Source organism: Pelodiscus sinensis, chromosome 2 (genome assembly GCF_049634645.1).
Source record: "Pelodiscus sinensis isolate JC-2024 chromosome 2, ASM4963464v1, whole genome shotgun sequence".
Taxonomy (NCBI): domain Eukaryota; kingdom Metazoa; phylum Chordata; order Testudines; family Trionychidae; genus Pelodiscus; species Pelodiscus sinensis.
Window position 1 is genome coordinate 255,717,004 of NC_134712.1, and position 21,251 is coordinate 255,738,254.

Here is a 21,251-nt window from a genome sequence, read left to right on the forward strand (position 1 = left end):
ACATCTAACCACATTTTATACACTCTTATTCATGCACTGCTATCATGTATTTGTGGACCAAAAAAAACCTGTTCTGGATTTATGAGTGGGTCTATAGAAAATAACTAACTTACCACTCGAGAAGAAATTAGAGGAACTTCTTGTGGTAAGAAAAATTATTAAATGCTAAGTCTGCACCAAGGTGAGAGATAATGTCCTCTGAAAAGTTAAATTTTCTTAACAGCTGAAATGGCTCATACATTATACAAGAAATCACAAGCTTGCAGAAAGAAATTCTTTAAGTATACAGCCGGTCCCTGAGTCGCGAACGGTCGAGTTACGACCATTCGTATTTATGACCAAAGCTCCCATGGAGCAGTTCTAAAGGCGGTCCCCGAGTTATGAACGCGACACGCGCTTACGAACAGCGCAGTCGCTATGTAACTCAATGGGGTCCAAGTTACGAACAGATCGATTTACGTCCAAGTGTTTGGTCGGTTACTCATTCCTAGCTTGGAGAGAGGCTGTATCAGAAGCAGTAAGCTAGTGAGAATTTATAGGTCTGATGGCCACGAGGGACTAAAAGGAGCAGATGTGACGGAGAAGGACACTGCAGAGAGGAGATGATTCCTATGCCCTCTATTGCCATTACCAAGGATACTGGAGAGATATAATGTCAGGCATACTCTTCTATGCCTCTTTATGCTAGAAGGGGTATTAAGCTTATGAATCTATTTATCTAGATCTAGTATCAGCAACTGCAACAGCAACTTTGAAGTGGCTACAAAAGGCAGCTGGGTACCCTGCCAATAATTTCAGTACTCTCCACCACCGCTTTGTTGACCAGAGGAAGCTCATTTACATGGGTCACGTATGGGGAAGAGTTCGTCTATACCGTATTTTACACTAAATCCTACCAATTTCCAAGGGAATCCAATAAGAAATTGAGCAGAATAACCATAAAAAACCCTAACAGTACTCAAAATGAGACATTTACAGTGGCTAATATAGAAACAGACAAAAAAGAGGGAAGGTATAGATTAGATTCTAGGAACTGGATTCCCCAAGCTCCATAAAACGTTAGGTCAATTAGATAATGGAATTTGCCAAGGGAGATTACAAATAGAGCCCTGCAAATCCGTAGACAGACACTTTGTATGTGCTGATATCTGCATCCATGGATGTAGCTGCATTGATTACCATCTTAGCAGATCCAAATTACTATATTCCTACAGGGCACTAGTTATTGAAACATGTTTACTAAAGGCTCCAGGGTCGAATGACAGTGCAAGCAGAGACAAATTATATAAAAGGATGAATTAAAATTACTCTGTGAAAACCAGAGGTGCTCAAATGAGATGCAAACCAGACAGACCACCAGTGAAAGGCTGATTTTATTTTTTTTAAACATGTCCAACTTGCATTTACATAACTACTGAATCAATGCAAGTAGCATAATGTCCAAACATTTTTCTGCCCTCTTCCAGAGCAATCTTTAACAGGATACACAGAGAATTAAATACAAAATCATCACCCTTAAAGGTCTAATTTAAGCTAAAGGAAAACCGAGGGTTAAGACTGCCAGCCAGTCCCTAAATCACCCTTCTGGGTCTCAGGTAAGGCAGCATATTTGAGACCATTCTGCTGATCTAAGAAAGGAGTATCAAGTTTAACAGAATTTCCTTTCAGTGTCTCAAGTTGGAAAGCTTAATTTTTTTTTAAAGATAGCAGGACAGAAAATAAAAGAAGAAAGGACATTGGACAATTAAGACAATGAATAAGAATTGTAAGGAACTTACAGTACAACAGGGAAAGAGTAGAAACTCAACAAACCAAAGAAGAAGGCTTGTCTAGCATAATGAATAGAGACAAGCAAATGTTACTATATGGATACTATATGTATCCACACCGGTATCTCAGCATGCTGGAAAACTGCAGCAGAGTAACTGCTCATTTGACACTATTTTGGAGCTTTTTCCATCTTCTACAAATCCATTGCACTGCAGTTTGTGCAACCATAGAATCACATGAACACGTCACTGGAACTTGTGCCATTTGGCAAGATTGCCCATTAAGGGAGAAAATTACCAGTTGCTTGGACTTTTTAAAGATCTATCTATGCCTAATTATAAACTAAAATATAAGAAGCAACTTAAGTTTAATCAATATTTGGCCACTGCTTTCTGCTTTTCAGTGTCAAAACGGAGCTAGTAGATGCCCTCTAGTAACATCATAAAATATGGGAAATATGAGCACCGAGAATTTCACTAACTTACATGCAGTGCATGGCATCGGATTTATCATTTCTATTCCTGTCCCTCTTTTTTGCCAATTGTTTCTCCTCTTTCTCTGGCTTATTGTCTAAGCCTCTCTCACTGAAAACTTTAGTTTTTTTTCAATCACTGAATTGAATCTAGTTGCTATTCTGGTCTCTTCCTTGTGTATCCTTTCTCCGTCCCAGTCATGGCTCCCCTCTGTTCTCCCCCCCAGCCCCATTCCACTTTTATCTTCCCTTTTTTTCTATACCATATACTGCTCTCCTTTTCCTTGCAAAGCTCTTCCCTTTCTTCTCTAAATCATTCTGTGGACACCTCGGGCTACAAAGTGACACTTGTCATTGCACAAGCTACAAAGGGAAGGAGGGAGAAAGACTATGAAGGTACGTGTATCTATGTGAAGACAGTTGAGTAAGATTATCCAGTAAGCAGCAACTGTATTTTCCTATGTATTATATGTAAGTATTTTTTCCTTAATTCGAGGTTGGTATTTGTACAAGGTGGTCTGGGAAGTGAAGTCAGTTATCTACAGAATAGGTACGGCCCAAGGAATCGTACGGTAAACCTTCAACACTCCTTACCAATGTGCCTCAGCTACAAGTTGGAAAGACCATGTCTAGGATCCAAAGGGCCAGTCAATCCTTCCCGTCTCTGCTCAGGCAGACTAACAATCATGCTACTTGTGATTTTGTTTAAATATAGTATCAGAGAGGTAGCCATGTTAGACTGAATCTGCAAAAGCAGCGAGGAGTCCTGTGGCACCTTATCGACTAACCGAAGTGTTGGAGCATAAGCTTTTGTGGGCAAAGACTCACTTCGTCAGATGTATCTTACGAAGTGGGTCTTTGCCCACAAAAGCTTATGCTCCAACACTTCGGTTAGTCTATAAGGTGCCACAGGACTCCTCGCCGCTTTTGTTTAAATAGAGGGGGACTCTTTTATGCTGACACTGGGAAACAGACTATAACAGAGACCAAATCCATCTCACCAGGCCAAATTTGGACAATTACTTAATCACTGCTAACCTCAAATACTTTCAGCTATGACTCAGAGTTCAGGGATAACTTAACTTTTACTAACCCCATGAGCTATCCATTCAGAAAGATACTCAGAAAAGTGCTAGAATTACTCTGTAATTAAGGGCATGCTCCAGGAAGCCTAACAAACAACTATAACTTAATGCTTTTGACCTGTCAGCAAGAAGGTTATGAGATCATCTGCATATCCAAAAGTACTGTGAAGAAAGACGCCAAAAACTTAATGCTACCAACCCTAGAGGAATGCATATATGATGCTAACTCGGAGAAGTGATTTATTGCAATACCGCAAATTGAGTTGCTATTGCCAATTCTGTTAAAGTAACTAAATTCACTCTGTAAAGCCTTTTGAGATTATTTGTATGAAAGAAACTATATACAACTAAATTGAAACTCATATTTCTAATACTTTAGGCTGCTGAGTTCAAGACCAGGCAGGGGCAATCTCAAAAGCTAGACTGTCTTCAGAATACCAGCACTGTTAAAATGATAAGTAATACGTCATAAGACAGATTAAGGCAGACAGCCAAAGTCAAGACAACCTACTGAGGAGAGCTCTGCCCTCTCCTACATATCACTGTGATCCTCCTAATACTGTAAGATTTTGCTAAATGTTAGCCTGAGAACACTGCAAAAATTAGAGTTAATGATCAATAACATCTGCCCTCTCACATACCACTTGGTGAAAAGCACTGGAATCATTAGCCATCACACCATACAGTATTCATAATAAATGTCACTAGGTACTCATCTGTCCCACAGGGGCCTTACCTGTTTCCTTTGAATCCTGTCGTATAGTGGCACTGTCCAGGTTCTTGCACGGACTAAAGAGCATATAAGTATTGCATTTAACCATCACCGGCTACCTGCTATGTGTTCACCGACCCTTATGGTTTAGAGTACATTTTCAGCATCAGGAGATACATGCACCACTTCCTCTTCCAACAGGAACTGTGTGCAAAAGCCTATGCTGAAAATTTACCCCACTGGATATTGTGAGTGTATGTGTTGCAATGAAGTATGTATTATCAGCCAATATCCCTCATGGGTTCAGGAGTCAAAACAGACAAAGCCTTGCAACCCATGGCAGCTGTCCTGTGTATAGAGGTATATAAAAAGATAGCTCACTTAATCCTTTCATGCCAGGAGTAGGGATTTTCCCGGAGCGACGTCCATTGCCGGCAATGGACGCACCAAAATAACGTCAGCATCAATGAGTTAACCACCTCTGTCCTCTTTTCACCTATTATATTTCTCATGCATCATCCAGCTTCCCAACCATCTTCCTGTTTCTTCACAGTATGCACGCTATGTTCTCTCCCTTCTTCAGCACGGAGTTGAAAATGGAGTTGAGAAAAGGAGACACATGGTCAGCTGGTGATGTTAACAAGCTCCTTGCTGCCCTGAGAAGCTAGATGGAAATGGTTGAAATTACAAGGGGGTCATCATCAAGATCGGGGAGGACATAGCTTAAAGTTACGAGATTTCACAACCTCCCACCCACCCCTCCCTGTGACACTATTATTGCAGATGACTCGAATTCCAGAACTCAATGAAAAAAAAATCAGCTTTAGAGAACTTGGAAGCACCTGAAAATTCACCTTGCTGTCTTCCTCTTTTGGTGATAGTACAAAACTGATGGGAAGAAACACCCATCTCTCACAGAAAGTCTACAAGATCAGGAGACAGGGTAACTATGCATCCCCCTTCTATGTAGAACATAGGGCTCTACTAAGTGACCCAATGACTCTCTCTAGCCTGAAGTCTTAAGACTTATCAGCCATTGCAGAATCGTAGTATCGGGTTTAACAGTTAGTCCAAAAGACAACATGCAATTCTTTAACAGGTGAAAGTCGGACAGAAGCAGTTAACTCTTTTAGTGCCATGATAAAATACAGGACAGAATGTTTCCAGAGGGTCATCACAGTTCCTCAAGAACACTCGGCAGGATAAAAAGGTTTTCACATATGTAAGGTTTGTTTCTGATTTCAGATACATGGTACATTATAATTCAAGTAATGCAAAACCAGCTCTTGAGCAAATATACTCATGTACCCAAGATCAGAACGTTAAACCAGGTTATACAAGGTTAACAGGGCCCTCAATTATGTTAGGTAAGTCGCAACAGGGCAAACCCCTTAGGGAAGAAGTGAATCCATATTTCAAATGGCAACTCTGATGGGTAATGATTCCACAGCTGATCATGGGCTTGAGCCAGTGGGTTTAGGTGACTCAAGTCAGGGCTACTCCAAATTCAACAGAAACTGCAGTGTGCTGGGAGTCACTGCTTGGGGTTAAAATGACACTGTCAGGTCAAATCGGGGCCCCAAACAAGATTTTATAAAACTCAACACCAATAGAATCCAAGATTTTTCTTAAATCTTTCAGTAACTTTTTAAAAAACTATTCCCTTGCAGTATTTGCAACTCAGACAATACAGCACGAGATCCAGAAAATGAAAATGTATAAACAAAAGAGATGCTGAATAGTCCATGACTGTCCAAAGTGAGAAAAATTCAAAACAAAACAGCATAAAGTGAAGCTTTTTTTAATTTTTTCTGTTTTAGTAATACATGGTATTAAGTACATAAAGAAAATGTTTTGGTTTATATATTTAACCTGACAGTGTCCCTTTAAGTGAAGAAATCTTGAATCCCTGATTAAACAAACAAACTGGAGACAAAAGCAGTTAGCTGATACACTGTAGATGCACTGGGTTAAAAAGGGGGAAAATACATACATCCTTATTTGCATATATAAACATACTTTAATGTATAATTTGTAACTTAGAGAGGTCACATCTTTTCTCCCAGTAGGTGAAAACAGAATTACAGTCAAAACTCCATAAAGGCATACATTACAGAGTCTTTTAATACACAGGTAAGAGTAAGGATTTCTCTTTCCTACCAAAAAAGGATAATTTTATAACTTCCAAGGTTGGTGGCTACTGAAGCTAAAGCAGAGGCACAGGAAATACAATTTCATGAATTCAGACTGTCACTGATCTCCAGCAAAGGCCAAGAAGGAATATCCTCATTCCTGTACAGCACTGCTTAATGAGGTGCATTATCAATTCTCTTTACTAAATTTTTCTGCAACATCAAGAATTGGTCACTTTAAGGGGCAAAAATACTACCATTGAAGGCCTTATGGTGTGTTAGGCACATACAGTACGAGAGAATTTCTAATAACAGTGGACAAACTCTCTTCTGAAAATGAAGGCAACCTATACCTTAACTAACCTAACCAACAAAGCCTTTTGGTAGCGCAAGAAAATGTCAGGCCTGCATTTTCTCTCTCCCACAAGGAGGCCAATGAGAGAGGTCAAACTAGAGTCCCCTCCCATTACTTCTGTTGTCTTGTATTCCCCAGCCAGGATAAGTCTAAACCTAAATCTTTCAATCCACCTTTCAACACCTCCCCTTTTCAAGAGCAATTATTTCACTCTGGTGCAGTCGCTTTCAACATCTCTGCTGGGTCCTAATGAAACACCACTTCAAATTTAAACACCCACTCTTCCATTCCTGCAAGGAAATCTCATTTTATGGGGATGGTAGATAGAGTGAAGTTTTCATTATGCCATTCAGAACAGATGCTTGACTGTTCTAAATTTTCAAGTGACAGAACTTCAGGACTCACTGGATCTCACGGTGTCAGAGCTGGTTGCTCATGGAAGAGATTCATTACCAGAGAAGGTCCCTCATTTGCTCAGAGAAAAGCTCAGCCTGATACTGGAAGAAGGAAGAAGTCTGCCAGCCCCAACTTCCTTACATGCCAAAACAATACAGCAAGTAAGGAACAGGGACTGGAAAGAGTATATATGTAGGATCACAGCCCCCTCCGCCCAGTGGCAGACAACTCAAGTCGGCTTCAAAGGTTCAGAGCATAATCCAGACTTTTGGAAGGTTAGTTGATCTGAACTCCAAATCTTTGGAAGTTAACTCAATACTAGCAATAACAACAACAGAACAGAATGCTGCCAGAAGACAACAATCTCCTAGTATTACTTCAAACAGCAGATGAAGAGCAAACATTTATAGGACAGGCAACAATGACAGTCTTGAGAGAACAGATTTAAATCTAGATCAGACATTTGGTGTAAGATTCAGATGTACATTGAAGCTTTTGAGTCAGAATTGTTCACTGCTCTATTATTACCCTACTGGTTTCTGAATGGTTTAGAAGAACAGGCCTCCGAGTCAGCATCAGCCAAGCAAAGATCAAATCTTCCATAAGCAGATATTAAAAAAACCTAAACTGAATTGGATGAAGCAGCCATCTTTTCAGTGGCCATGTTGAACTGATTCATTTTTGATGAATGAACACCACACGGACATTGAGCAAAGTGGCATAAATCCCATAGGGTATAATTTGCAACAAAGGGAAATGACAAAGTACCTGGATGTGTGTGTTTCTGGCTGAAATCCCTCACTTAAGGAAGACATTCCTATTTGTCTGACAAAAAGCATTTGCAAACCAGGCAGAAACTTAGCCTTGTTTATGTTCAACTGCAAACAACGACACTTTCCTTTTATAATACAACTATCGTAGCTTCAGTGAGCTACTGTTCCTCTTACCTTTAGGTCTTTCCAGCTGTCTAGAAGCTTGGTAGCCACGTCACTCATATCCACTATTTTGTCAGTCTGTTCTTGGCTCCTCTCACTCTCCACATCAGACACACCCTCCTCTTCATCTTGAGACGGTGTTTCCATCGCAATGGGCTCTTCTAGCTTTATGCCACTGCTCTCTTTGGCCTCTGTTTCAGGCTCAGCCTCCAGCTCAGCTGCCTGAGGTTTGTTGCTGTCCACTGGCACGTCGATAGAAGCTTTGAGTTCCTGTTGCTGCTGCTCCTCTGCCACCTCTGCAGGAATGGTGTCCAGCTGGTCTAGGTCTTCTTTGCCTTCCTTTCCCTCCAGCTCACTGGTAGTGTCAGAGATTGCACTGTCCATACTGTTTTCACTTATAATTTTGAGCCTTCGAAAGACAAGCTTCTTCGGGGTGTCTGTGTCGCCTTCTGTGCTCTGCTTGATGGAAGGATCTGGCGTGTTGAGTGGCGTATGTGCACGTGAGGTGTTCTCGCTGGAATAACCATCCCCCTCGCTAAGCTGTGGGACAACAGTCTTGGTCTGGGCCCAGCGCTGGATAATTGGAAGCACCTTGCTCTCTTCCAACATGTTTTTATTAGGTATAGGTAAGAGCTCCAGGGTCTTCATAATCTGGTTACAAACACAAAACCACAGCAGTTACATCTGAAACTATCACTTAGCACTAGTTTTTATTGCAGTAGCCATTTCTTCCTAGAGGAGCTGAGTTCTTCACAGTCCTATTCACACTTGTTATAGGAGCTGACTTGGAGTAGTGAACTTTTAATGACTACTACTGATACCAAATAAATATATAGGTGGAAAAAAATGACAATGTATTCAGGTTGCAAGTGGAATGAGTTCAAAGGACTTATACACTTACAGCTGAATTTGCATGTAAACAAACCTAAGGTAGAATAGCTCATAAAAAGTGGATTATTTAAACGGTTAACCTTTTAAATTGGCCTTTGGTATAGATATCCCATTTTATATTAACTTCATCTCTCTCTCTAGATTGGCTTTGATTGCATACTAAACACATTGGATCAGATTTTGTTCTTATAAATAAAATGATTGCTGCAATATCTACAACTAACTGAATGGAAGAAGTTAATAGAAATTGTGATAGAGGAACCAAGAGAGGTCAACTGTACGAGGATTTGAAATTTCTAACAGCAATATTAGGAAAGTTCTTTTTTCACTAGACAGCAGCGTTTAAAAAATATCCACTGGATACCACAGGAATACACACATTAGCTGACACCATTCTCATGAGTGGAAAGTTACAAATGCCAGCATGTGTGTTATGACTGTCTGCGCTTAATAAAACTAGAACGGACTAAACACTAGAGAAATGTACTGCAGATAACAATGCTGAGCTGGTAAAGAGACTGGATGGTTTTGCAATTCGTAAGAACATAAGAACGGCCAGACTGGATCAGACCAAAGGCCCATCTAAGCCCAGTGTCCTGTCTTCCAGCAGTAGTCAGTGCCAAGTGCTTCAGGGGGAATTAACAGAATAGAGAATCATCAGGTGTTCCAGCCCCTGGTTGCCCACAGGCAGCTTCTGACAAACAGACGCTAGGGACACTATCCCTGCCCATCCTGATTAAAAGCCATTGATGGACCTGTCCTCCATGAATTTATCAAGGTTTTTTTTAAACCTTTATTTTTTAACCCTTATTTCCAGGGCTCGCCAGCCACGCTGTCCAGTGTTCTGCGCATGCGCAGATCGCCCAAACCCGGGCGAGTAGGTTACATAGATTGTCAAGCCCTGCTTATTTCCATCTAACACATAAAACCCAGGATGATCATGTAGATATCTGAAGCCTATGGAAAATAAAGCCACATATTACTATACAGGCAGTCCCCAGGTTACGTACAAGATAGGGACTGTAGGTTTGTTCTTAAGTTGAATTTGTACGTAAGTCGGAACTGGTACATATTGTAGGGGAAACTCTAGCCAAACATTTCTCCAGAGCTCAGTTTTATTCTCCCACACCTCACTTCCCCCTCAGTCCTTTATTCTCAAGCTGAGGTGTCTGCTGAGAAAAGCTGCTCCGCGTCTCCCTGGTCTGCTGGGGGGAAGCAGCTAGTGCGGGGTTGCCTCACCCCGTTTGTAAGTAGGGATCCGATGTAAGTCGGATCCATGTAACCCGGGGACTGCCTGTAGTAATGTGCATGTTGGGTTCTCAGCATGTAACTGAGAGTAACTCTTATTGTTTAAGGCTTTTGATGTCACTAGATTAACTCATGAGAAGGCAGCAATTCTCAGTCTAAGATCCTTGTGCCACAAGCCATCAGTTAAGTTTTCAAGCAAGTGACAGAAAACAAAAGAATTTAAAAAACCTCACACACTGTGCGCACTGGATCCATTTTAAGTGGCATGCCTTCTATGAAGAGGAAGCACATTTAAGTTCATGAACTTGGCATATGTCAATTTAAGTTTAAGGAAAATCACGAAAGCAAACTCCTGTGTAGTTCATGCTTTCTGTATGTGAACTAACACACTTAAAGAAACAATTTATGGGTTTCATCTCTACTTTGTGTCACAGTACAGTATCACACAGTTTCATTAACACCTTATTGTACTTCACTGCCTGTGGACTTGAAAATTAAACCTACTTTTAAATACTAATCCATAGATACTAACTCATCATAAACTGGAGAAGGTTCAGAGAAGAGGAGCAAGAATGATTGAAGGGAAACATACCTTACACCAACAAAGAGAAGATTAAGGGGTGACTTAATTACTGTCTGTAAGTATTGACAAGGGCAACAAATACTTTATAGTATCAGAGGGGTAGCCGTGTTAGTCTTTTGCAAATACTTTATAGAAGGCTCTTCAATCTGGCAGTGAAGCACATTACAAATTCAAACTTAGAAATAAGGCAGACATTTTTATCAGCGAGAGTGATTAACTTTAATTTCAATAAGTAGCATGTTTAAAATAAACAAAAGGAAGTACTTCTTCAGTAATCCACAGTCAACCTATGGAACTCCCTGCCAGAGGAGGTTGTGAGGCCAGGACTTCAACAAGGTTCAAAAAAAGTTAGATACATTCCTGGAGGTTAGGTCCATCAATGCTTATTAGCCAGGATGGGCAGGGATGGAGTCCCTAGCCTCTGTTTGTCAGAGGCTGGGAATGGGCAACAGAAGTGGGATCACTTGGTTCCCCATTCTGTTCATTTCCGGGGGCATTTGGCATTGGCCACTGTCGGAAGACAGGATCCAGGACTATATGGACCTTTGGTCTGACCCGACATGGCCATTCTTACGTTAATATTAATAAACTTACCAAAGGTCATGGTGGATTCTCTTTCACTGACACATTTTAAATCAAAATTTGAAGTTGGTGTTGTGTGTGGTGTTTTGTTTTTTAAACACACAAGATCTGCTCTAGGAATTGTAGGCAGTACTCTGGCCTGTGCTATGCAAAAGATGGTCACAATGGTCCCTTCTGACCTTGGAAATGATGCATCAAGTATTTGTTCACACGCACATGATCCCTCTTCTCGGCAATTACTACAGCTGCTTTGAAAGGTTCATTTACCTGGCAATCTTGAGACAATTACTGACCTCTAGCTGGAGCTTCAGATTGTTCGCAGTGCTTCCCCTTCCATCACCCAGCTCAGCCATCCAGATCCAGAGGAGAGACAAGCCATGACATTCCAAGAAGGTCTTCAGGCAGGCTTGTGAATGTGTGTTCTAGATGAGACAAAGTTACAGAGAACCCATGGAAACAGTCAGCAGCTTCCTCCGAAGCTCAAACCTAGTTTCCGCTTGCTGTCACTACTAGCCACTGAATGACCTACAAAACTCAATGCTACTAAAAACGCACACAATGCAGGGAACCTAGACTAGCCACATGCCAATATCTAACAGCATCACTGAAAGCTGAAGTAACTTCCAAGTGAACAGAAACTGCTCTTTTCAGTGCAATAATGAATCTCCGTGGTATTACAGCATGAAAATTTAACAGGAAGTTAGAGTGAGCATATAATTGGCAGTAACTAAAAATCTTTCCCTCTAAGCCAGACACACAAAAATTCAGGATGGTTTTAGAAAGTCATTCTAAGATGTCCAAGATACTCCTCTGCATTCCAGTTTCTTTTTACCAGTATACTAAGTTGTCTGATAAAAAGTATTCTAATCTCAGCAAAATTAATCACGGCTTTTGGATGATTTTGTCAAAATGACCTTTTTAATAACCCTTCACATCTAAAAAGGACTATGCACATCAGAAGTCTAATCCTCTAAGGCAGTGGTACCCAACTTCATTTATACCAGGGACCGGCAAACCCATTCACAAACTTTTGGCGGACTGGCAAGACTTTATTTGAATAGTCATTATGCAGATAATGACTATGCAAATAAAATGTTGCCAGTCTGCCAAAAGCCGCAGCCCCTAGAACCCCCACCTCTCCACTATCCCCAACACTAGGCACTTACCCTAGTCCCCTGCACCCGACCTCTCCCAGTGCCAGCCTCCCACTCTCAGTGCCAGTCCCCATCCCAAATACCTCAGTGCCAGCCCCCACCTCTTAGAGCCCACCAGCACCAGAGCCTCCAGTGCCAGCTTCCTGTCTGCAGAGTCCCACTGCACCCAACCCCCTTCAAGAGCCTCCTCCAGTGCCAGCCCCCCCCAGCACTAGCTCCACCTCCAGAGCCTCCCAGCACTAGCCCTGCCCCCTCACCTAACCCTGCGCTGCCTCCCACCGGGCAGCCAACTGCTTCTGTCCAGGTCATGGCTGCTCTAAGGCTGCCATGCCGGGCTCCACATGGCCCTCCCGCAGCACAGCAAAGTGCTCTTCTGCAGCTGGGAAGAGACCCCACCCCTGCCCAACAATGACTGGCTGAGTGGCAGAGCAGGACACGCCTCTCCAAAGAGCCACAGCGGGAGTGGTCTACCCCAGTCCCAGCAGCAAGTGGTCCGCGGCCTGCTGCCAGCGATTGGGAACCACTGCTGTAAGGCAAACGTTATGGGTAAAGGATTGAAGCTATAAGGATCTACAAATTCTTTAGTAGGGCTGCCAACCAACCCCTTTTCCACACTAAATATAGTAGCTCTTCCCTCCAGTTTGTGTATCAGCACAACTGTAAAACCCGTTTTCTCCTTCTTCCTTCACAGCCTTCAGCCACATTGTTCAAAATAAAAATACATCACATCGTTTTACTTCCCTTCCCCTGCCCTAAGGTAGGAATCTCACCTGTATGAGCTTGAGGCAGGTGAGTTTCTGCTCCAAAGTTTCAATCCGAACCATCAACCGGGATAAACTGAGGACCTGGTTCTTATCTGAAAGCCCCTCTCCATTCTCCAGCAGTGCTTCCAACTCCCCATCCACCTACCAAGCCAAAGGAAAATGATTATACAGCTCAAATACACCCCATGGGACTCATGAGGTATCATTCAACCAGTTATGAGACTTTAGCCTATGGCTTTGAAGTTTCATAAGAAGTCTCTCCCATGACCATATCTCATATACCAAAAAGATAGACTTGATTTCATTTGTATTATTTCCATTTGCCACCCCAATGTCAAGATGTTCTCTCAGTTATGCAGCAGCAGGACCCCACAGCTGCTTAATGAGCCAGACCCAGATTTTCTGGTTTCAGATTTTCCTTTTCATATATGAAAACAGGAACTGCCATATAATACACAGCTAGGGCTGCTTCAGTGAAAGCCTACTTTACATTTATAACCCCAAATAAAAGGAGATTTGTCTATATTCAAGCTATGCTCTGGGGCAGTAATAACTGAATGTGCACTCTAGTTTATACAAACACAAAACATACCTGGGAGAAATATTCATATTCTAATGTGGCAAGAATATTAAGTCCACTTTCTGGATGATGATATAGAGTTAAACAGGAAGGAATCAGTAGGGGAAGGAGATGTGGGTGGGTAACCTGGGAAGGAGTTATCATGAGATGGTTGATTTCAGGATCAAGACTAAAGGAAGAAAGGAGCGCAGCAAAATACACAACCTGGACTTCAGAAAAGCAGACTTTGATTCCCTTAGGGAACTGATGGACAGGATCCCCTGAGATGCTAACATGAGCGGGAAAGGAACCCAGGAGACCTGGCTGTATTTTAAAGAAGCTTTACTGAAAGCGCAACAACAAACCATCCCGATGTGCAATAAGAAAAGCAAATGGGGTAGGCGACCACCCTGGCTTAGAAGTGAAATCCTTGGCAAGCTCAAACACAAAAAGGAAGCGAACAAGAAGTGGGAACTTGGACAGATGACTAGGGAGGAGTATAAATATTGCTCGAAAATGTGGAGGTATAATCAGGAAGGCAGAAACGCAACTGGAATTGCAGCTAGCAAGGGATGTCAAGGATAACAAGAAAGGTTTCTACAGGCATGTTAGCAATAAGAGGGTTATCAGGGAGGATGTGGAGCCCTTCCTGGATGAGGGAGTTAACCTAGTGACAGATGATGTGGGAAAAGCTGAAGTACTCAATGCTTTCTTTGCCTGTCTTCACAGACCAGGTCAGCTCCCAGATTACTGCACTAGGCAAAGCAGTATGGGAAAGAGGTGGGCAGCCCTTTGTGGGGAAAGAACAGGTTAAGAACCAGTTAGAAAAGCTGGACATACACAAATCAATGGGTCTAGATTTAATGCATCTGAGGGTACTTAGGGAGTTGGCTCGTGTGACTGCAGCGTCTTTGGCCATTATCTTTGAAAACGTGTGGGGATTGGAAAGAGGCAAATGTAGTGGTCATCTTAAAAAAGGGAAAAAGGACAAGGGAAAAAAGGGGGCTACACACTGCTCAGCCTCACCTCAGTCCCTGGAAAAATCATGGAGGCGATCCTCAAGGAATCCATTCGGAAGAGAGGAAAGTGATCAGGAACAGTCAACATGGATTCACCATGCCTGACCAACCTGACTGCCTTCTATGATCATAACTGGCTCTGTGGACAGTGGTGAACATGATATACCGGACTTTAGCAAAGCTTTTGATACGGTCTCTCACAGTGTTCATGCCAGTAAGTTAAGGTAGTATGGATTGGATAAATTGACTGTAAGGTGGATAGAAAGCTGGCTAGACTGTCGGGCTCGATGTCTGGTTAGTGGTCATTATCAAGCAGAGTGCCCCAATGGTCAGTTCTGGGTCGGGTTTTGTTCAACATCTTTATTGATGACCTGGATAAGAGGATGGATTGCACCCTCAGCAAGTCTTAAGAGGACACTAAGCTACAGGGAGAGATAGATATGTTGGTGGGGCAGGGATAGCATCCGGAGTGACCTGGACAAATTGGAAGATTTGTCTGATGAGGTTCAACAAGGACACATGAAGAGTCCTGCACTTGGATGGAAGAATCGCAAGCATTGTTACAGGCTGGGGACCGACTGCTTAAGCAGCAGTTTGGCAGAAAAGGACCTGGAGATTACAGCGGATGAGAAGCCGGATATGAGTAAAAATTGGGCCTTTGTAGCCAATAAAGGTAATGGCTTATAAGGATGCATTCGGAGGAGCATCGCCAGCAGATCTAGAGAAGTGATTATTCCCCTTTTTCCAGCTGTGGTGAGGCCACATCTGGAGTATTCCGTCCAATTCTGGGCCCCTCACTGCAGAAAGGTTGTGGACGCATTGGAGAAAGGCTGGCAGAGGGCAACAAAAATGAGGAGGTTGGCTGAAGCACATGACTTACGAGGAGAGGCTGAGGGATTTGGGCTTATTTAGTCTGCAAAAGAGAAGAGTGAGGAGGGATTGGATAGCAGCCTTCAACTTCCTGAAGGGGGGGTTCCAAAGAGGATGGAGAGAGGCTGTTTTCACTGAGGACAGATGGCAGAACAAGGAGCAATGGTCTCAAGTTGCAGTGGGGGAGTCTAGGTTGGATATTAGGAAAAACTATTTCCCTAGGAGGGTGATGAAGCACTGGGATGGGTTCCCTAGGGAGGTGGCAGAATCTCCATCCCTAGAGGTTTTTAAGTTGTGGCTTGACAAAGCTCTGGCTGGGATTATTAGTTAGGGCTGGTCCTGCTTTGGGAAGGGGGCTGGTCTTGATGACCTCTGAGATCTCTTCCAACCATAGGATTCTAAGAGTGGGACTTGACCAGTCTTCTTAAGCAGATAGAATATGGAAGCCTCGGCTTGTGCTGTAGTAAAGGCAGCTATAGCCCAAATGGAAAACATTCAAGGAAATGCAAAGCATAGGAAGAGAGTTGTCTTGTCTTAAATCAATTCGGTTGCACTTTTTGATCCAAGGATGGAAAAACCTGGATAACTGTTCTCAAGATCAAAGAACTGCTACTTCTAATGATATGTCATTTAATACAGAGAATACCTGAAATGAAGTTTGCTGGAAAGAAGTGCCACATCATTCAAATGAAATATAGAGAACCTGTTTTGAATAAGGTAAGTAGGAAAATACTTTGCTGGGGAAATGTAAAAATATAAGCTCAATTTTAAGAAGCTTAATTCCCTGACCACCAAAACAGAGGCATGGTCAATGAAAAATGAAGCTGCTAGTTTCAGAATACAGTCCTCTTCCAAATGGATAGGTAAACATAAAAGTAGTTTTCAAGGGGTGTAACTAGCATTTCCATAAGCAAAAACCAGCTACATTTTACAGACGGTGAAAGGGATCCTTCTAATTTCTTAGAGGAAACTTGAAATCGCAAGGTAAAGCTGCCCCCTTCCCACCCCCCAAAGTGCATCGCATGAGAGTTTCCTGCAAAGTTTGTCACTGCCCTTGTAAGTTCACCACTACAACCCAATCAAAGGCCTGAATTCAAATAAATACCTTGATTAAGGTTATGTGGAGGAAATGGTAGAAGGTGAGATGGAAGTTAGGAAAGTCTGTAATTCTGTATAAATTAAATGTATTCTGTTGAGCAGCAAATACAACGATTAAGACTGATGTCAAAGCAGATCTAATGCATGTTCACATGACTCCCTTGCACTCTTGCCTCTAAGCTAAGGTGAATTAAACCGAATAGCACAGCTTCAATGCTCACTGCGAGAAAGCAAGGAATAGTAGCACTGCTTTAAACACTTCATTGGTTTAAGCACCCTCTCTAAGTTGCAGTCATTTCCTGTGTTCCTGCAACAGGTTGAACCCTGAAGCCGTAGCACAAGATTTGAATTTGTAATCACGTTGGTCTAGAAGTAAGGAAGCTTAATACAAGGTCACATGAGCATGCATTATACATAAAAATAACCAGAGTGTCTTATGCTGGCTTTAAGTGTGCTGTATGTGCTTGGGTTTTTACGTGTGTAAAACATGTTTGTCACTGGTAATATTCTGATGAAACATTCTGATGAAACCTTTGGTTCATCCTTTATGGAAAGGAGATTGTACAAAACAAACAAGGAAGGATCAAACTCACCGAGTCTTTCTTACGAGAGCGTTCCTTTTTCATTTTTCCTCCTGCTGCTCTGATGCTGACCCTGTTCTCTCCTCCCAGGTAACCCCGGCAATTAGTTGAGCCACAGAAGCACTTCTGAGCCTCTTTGCTGTTCAGGGGGCATGAGTGACAGTGAAGTTAGTTTGCAGAGGTTAGCGACAGATTCACAGCAGGGTTATTTTCTTAACTGCTAAATGCATTCTAATTTTACAGTCCAGGATGAACAATTACTATGGGATACAATCACCCCCTTCTTTTTCCCACTAAACTGCTATTTTGAATGGCTGCTGAAGAGCTCTTGGAAAATTCTGTTTGTCATGTGGTTCAAATGTGATTATTTCACATTTTCTTCTCCTCCACTGTCTTCTAAAAAAATATCCTCTCTTGGAATTCACACCTCCAGATCAGCTACTAGAAGTGGGCCTCATCCTCCTTGATTGGATCCACCTCGTCATCTCCAGCCTGATTCTGGCCTGCATATTTATACCTGCCTCTGGAAATTTCCACTACATGCATCTGACGAAGTGAGTCTTTGCCCACAAAAGCTTATGCTCCAACACTTCAGTTAGTCTATAAGATGCCACAGGACTCCTTGCCGCTTTTGCAGATTCAGACTAACACGGCTACCCCTCTGATACTAAAAAAATTAAGAGTTACTGAATGGAACAGATAATCTAAATGGTTTCTAAACAAAATGTTTTCACACAGTTTGCCTCCTGCATACGAAGGCTGTCTATAGGGTGATAAGCCTCTATAGATGGCAGGCTCTTCCAGTTCTGGCTGATGCAATCTCTCCCAAACTCAAACCAACCTTTACTTCACTACAGTTAGTATATTTCCCATATTTCCTTAACAGGAAGTTTGGCGAACACTTATGGAAGCTCAACTCTGGGCTACATATCAAGATCCAACAGTCAGAAAGCAAGAGTTCATTCACTTTCCTGGCTGTTTTAGTGGATTTTAAGTACTTCTGTTTTTCTACCTGTTTCCTAGATTGTGATGTCACAGAGGCAGGGCCTGTCTTTGTTTTGCTCCTTTATACACTGCTGAGTACAAATGGAGCCTGAACCCAGACTACAGCAGTGACTGTAAGCCCCAATATAAACAATGTGAACATTGTGACTGAGACACTATACGATTAAACTTGTTATGTCAGTACCGTTCTATAATCCACTTTGCAAAATAACTCTCTCAATAAGCTACTCTGAAGATGGAAGTCAGATGTACAGATGCATTGTGGGAGTTACAGTATGTTAGATGAAAAGTGGAAAGCAGTAGGAATGCTTGCAGGGTTCTAGATACAAAAATCTGTATCTGCATCCGTTTCTACAAAAAGAAGCTAGAATGCCCCACATCTGCAGATGTGGATAGCTGCAGATATAAAGTGGATATCCGTGGATTTGCAGGTCTCTACTCAGATGGTCTTATTTCACAAATTTGGCAGTTTGCACTTGGTTACCACTTGGAATGAGACACCAATGAAAATACTTGGAAGTTTTGGAACGGGTTTTTTTTTTTTTTTTTTTAAGACTAATTAAATTAGTTCCAGCCCTCAAACACTACATAGATAGTGCCTTCTGACATGGAATGGTGTCATACAAAAAAGGAAGAGACTATTCATTTAAAGCATCTTGCCAATTTTTTTAAAAACAGTTTTGGTAGGAATGCTTCATTGAGCATAAATTAGGGATGTGTAAAGATAACCGGTAAGCATCATCCTTATCCATTTCAGTTAACCAGTGGGGGCTGGAACAGCTCCACGCCTGCCATGGGGAGAGGGCTGCTCCAGCCCTGCAGGGCCTGCTGTGGACAGAGGTGCTCCAGCACAACTGGAGCAGCCTGTCTGCAGTGGGCGCACCAGAGCAGGTACTGCTCCAGCTGGGATGGAGCAGACCCTGCCCATAGCAGGAGGGCCGCTCCAGCCCAGCCACAATTGGGGGCCCACTCCAGTCCAGCCAGGCTAGAGCAGCCCCCCCAGAACCCCTCTTTAATCAGCTGACTGGTTAAACATTGTGTTTAACTGGTTTGCTAATAAAATAGGATTTTACACCCCTAGTATAAATTGCTCTACAATTCAACTCAGTTTAAGCTGTCAGAGGGTGCACCACTCGTGTGACATACCCCACACAGCATGATGCAGAGCGAAAAAAGCATCTCACTGTAAACATTAGGTTGAGATACATTAATCTTTCCAAGTCAGAGAATATCCAGATAAAAACAACAGCTAGGGGATTGAGGGACCAATGTACAGGTTAACTAATAGTTAAATACGCATGCTGTGGCTTGTCTAAGCATCATGGGAGAGGAGGGAGAGAGAGAGAGAGTGTAAGGGAAAGAGGAAAATGGTATTTGTCCACAAATATTTGCAAACTGTAAAACACTAAAGGGGTGTGGGAGTGGAGAACAAGGAATTATGTATAGCACAGTGCAGGTAGGATAGCTAGCAAGGGGATCAAATAAGGAAAAGGAGCATATAAGAACAACATCTGGCAAATGTCAATATTATAAATGGCAGAACAATCTCCCAAGAGAAATCAGGGAAGGCACCAGACTTGGATTGTTTAAAGGCAGAATGAAAGAAATACCATAAAATCTACAATAGAGGAACAAACCTATGTTAGGTAAGACATTGATTAGATTATCTAATTACCTTTTTCATCCCTAACCTCCAATTGATTTCCACTGTTCACATGTAATTGGGTAGCTTTTCTCTGGTCAATCTTGCAGCATGATTTCTAATTGTATGAGCACAGAGAGACGCACTGTAACACTGAAGCAGATAAACAGAGAAACTACCTACCCATATCTCTGGAACTGGTAATCGAACGTTAGCTCTGAGCCTGATGGAACTAGTTTGGTGGTGAAAAAGCCAACCCTTAGTTGTCCATTCACAGTCCACTAGAGCAGGAAAAAAAATAGGTGACAACACTGGTCATTACATTATCCAGGCTTGATCCTAGTTTCTATATTAAATTAAGGAATTCTGGCAAGTAAGATTGCTAATCCTTCAAGAGGCAAAAACCATCTCTGAAAGATCTGAAAATCCCAAATTCAAGTTCTGCATTGGCCCATTTCCAAGTTATATATTTACTTTTGAATAGCAGCGACTGAATGATAGAGGGTCAATGAAAAATGGATTTTCTACAAGTCTGTTAAAACTCAGAAACAAAACTGAAAACAAAAGCAGCAGTAGGCTTCCTTTGAAAGCTCACCTTTTGTGTCTCACAGTTTGGTTCACAGCTGTGGTTCATGAAACGGGAGCAGTTTCCTTTCTGGGTTGCATCTATTATCTGAAAGAGAAAAGTAATTCATCTGTGCCAGAGTGTGTATGCAGCAGGGTGAAGGTGAAAACTTCAATAAGAATTTTAATAATTATTTCCTGTTTCATTGATCAGCCTTAGTAGCTTTGGAGAGAAAATGTAAGAATTGCCATTCTGAGTCAGACCATAAGAACGTAAGAACATAATAAAAGCCATACTAGATCAGACCAAACGTCTATCTAACCCTGTATCCCGTCTTCCAACAGTGGCCAATGCCAGGTGCCACAGGGGAAGTCAACAGAACAGAATCATCAAGTAATCCTCTCCTATCACACATTCCCAGCCTCTAACAGAGGCTAGGGACACCATTCCTACCCATGCCAGCTAATAGCCACTGATGGACCTAACTTCCATGAATTTATCTAGTTCTTTCTAACCCTATTAAAGTCCTGGCCTTCAAACCTCCTCTGGCAAGGAGTTCCACAGGTTGACTGTGTGTTGTATAAAGAAGCACTTCCTTTCGTTTAATTTTAAACATGCTTTCTACTAATTTAATTGGGTTCTTGCGTTATGAGGAGTAAATGACACTTCCTTATTTACTTTATCCACATGTGTTGTGAATTTATAGATATCTATCCTGTCCTTAGCTGTCTCTCTTCCAAGCTCAAACATCCCAGTCTTATTAATCTCGCCTCATATGGCAATTGTTCCATACCCCTAACAGTTGCATATCTTCTTGCGTAAAAATGCACAAT

General features: G+C 42.1%; 1 protein-coding gene across 4 annotated transcripts in view; it reads right to left on the minus strand.

Moving 5' to 3' along the window:
- Positions 1-21,251, minus strand: part of SETD2 (SET domain containing 2, histone lysine methyltransferase) — a 135,672-nt gene that overhangs the window by 69,463 nt on the left and 44,958 nt on the right. For all 4 annotated transcript variants that reach the window (XM_075922985.1, XM_075922984.1, XM_075922982.1 and 1 more), the window contains exons 7-12: positions 20,449-20,526; positions 20,037-20,134; positions 17,219-17,345; positions 13,086-13,220; positions 11,455-11,583; positions 7,870-8,508 (exon numbers count right to left, since the gene is read on the minus strand). In XM_075922985.1, coding sequence (XP_075779100.1) covers positions 7,870-8,508; positions 11,455-11,583; positions 13,086-13,220; positions 17,219-17,345; positions 20,037-20,134; positions 20,449-20,526 — 1,206 coding nt within the window. The remainder of the gene's footprint in view (positions 1-7,869; positions 8,509-11,454; positions 11,584-13,085; positions 13,221-17,218; positions 17,346-20,036; positions 20,135-20,448; positions 20,527-21,251) is intronic.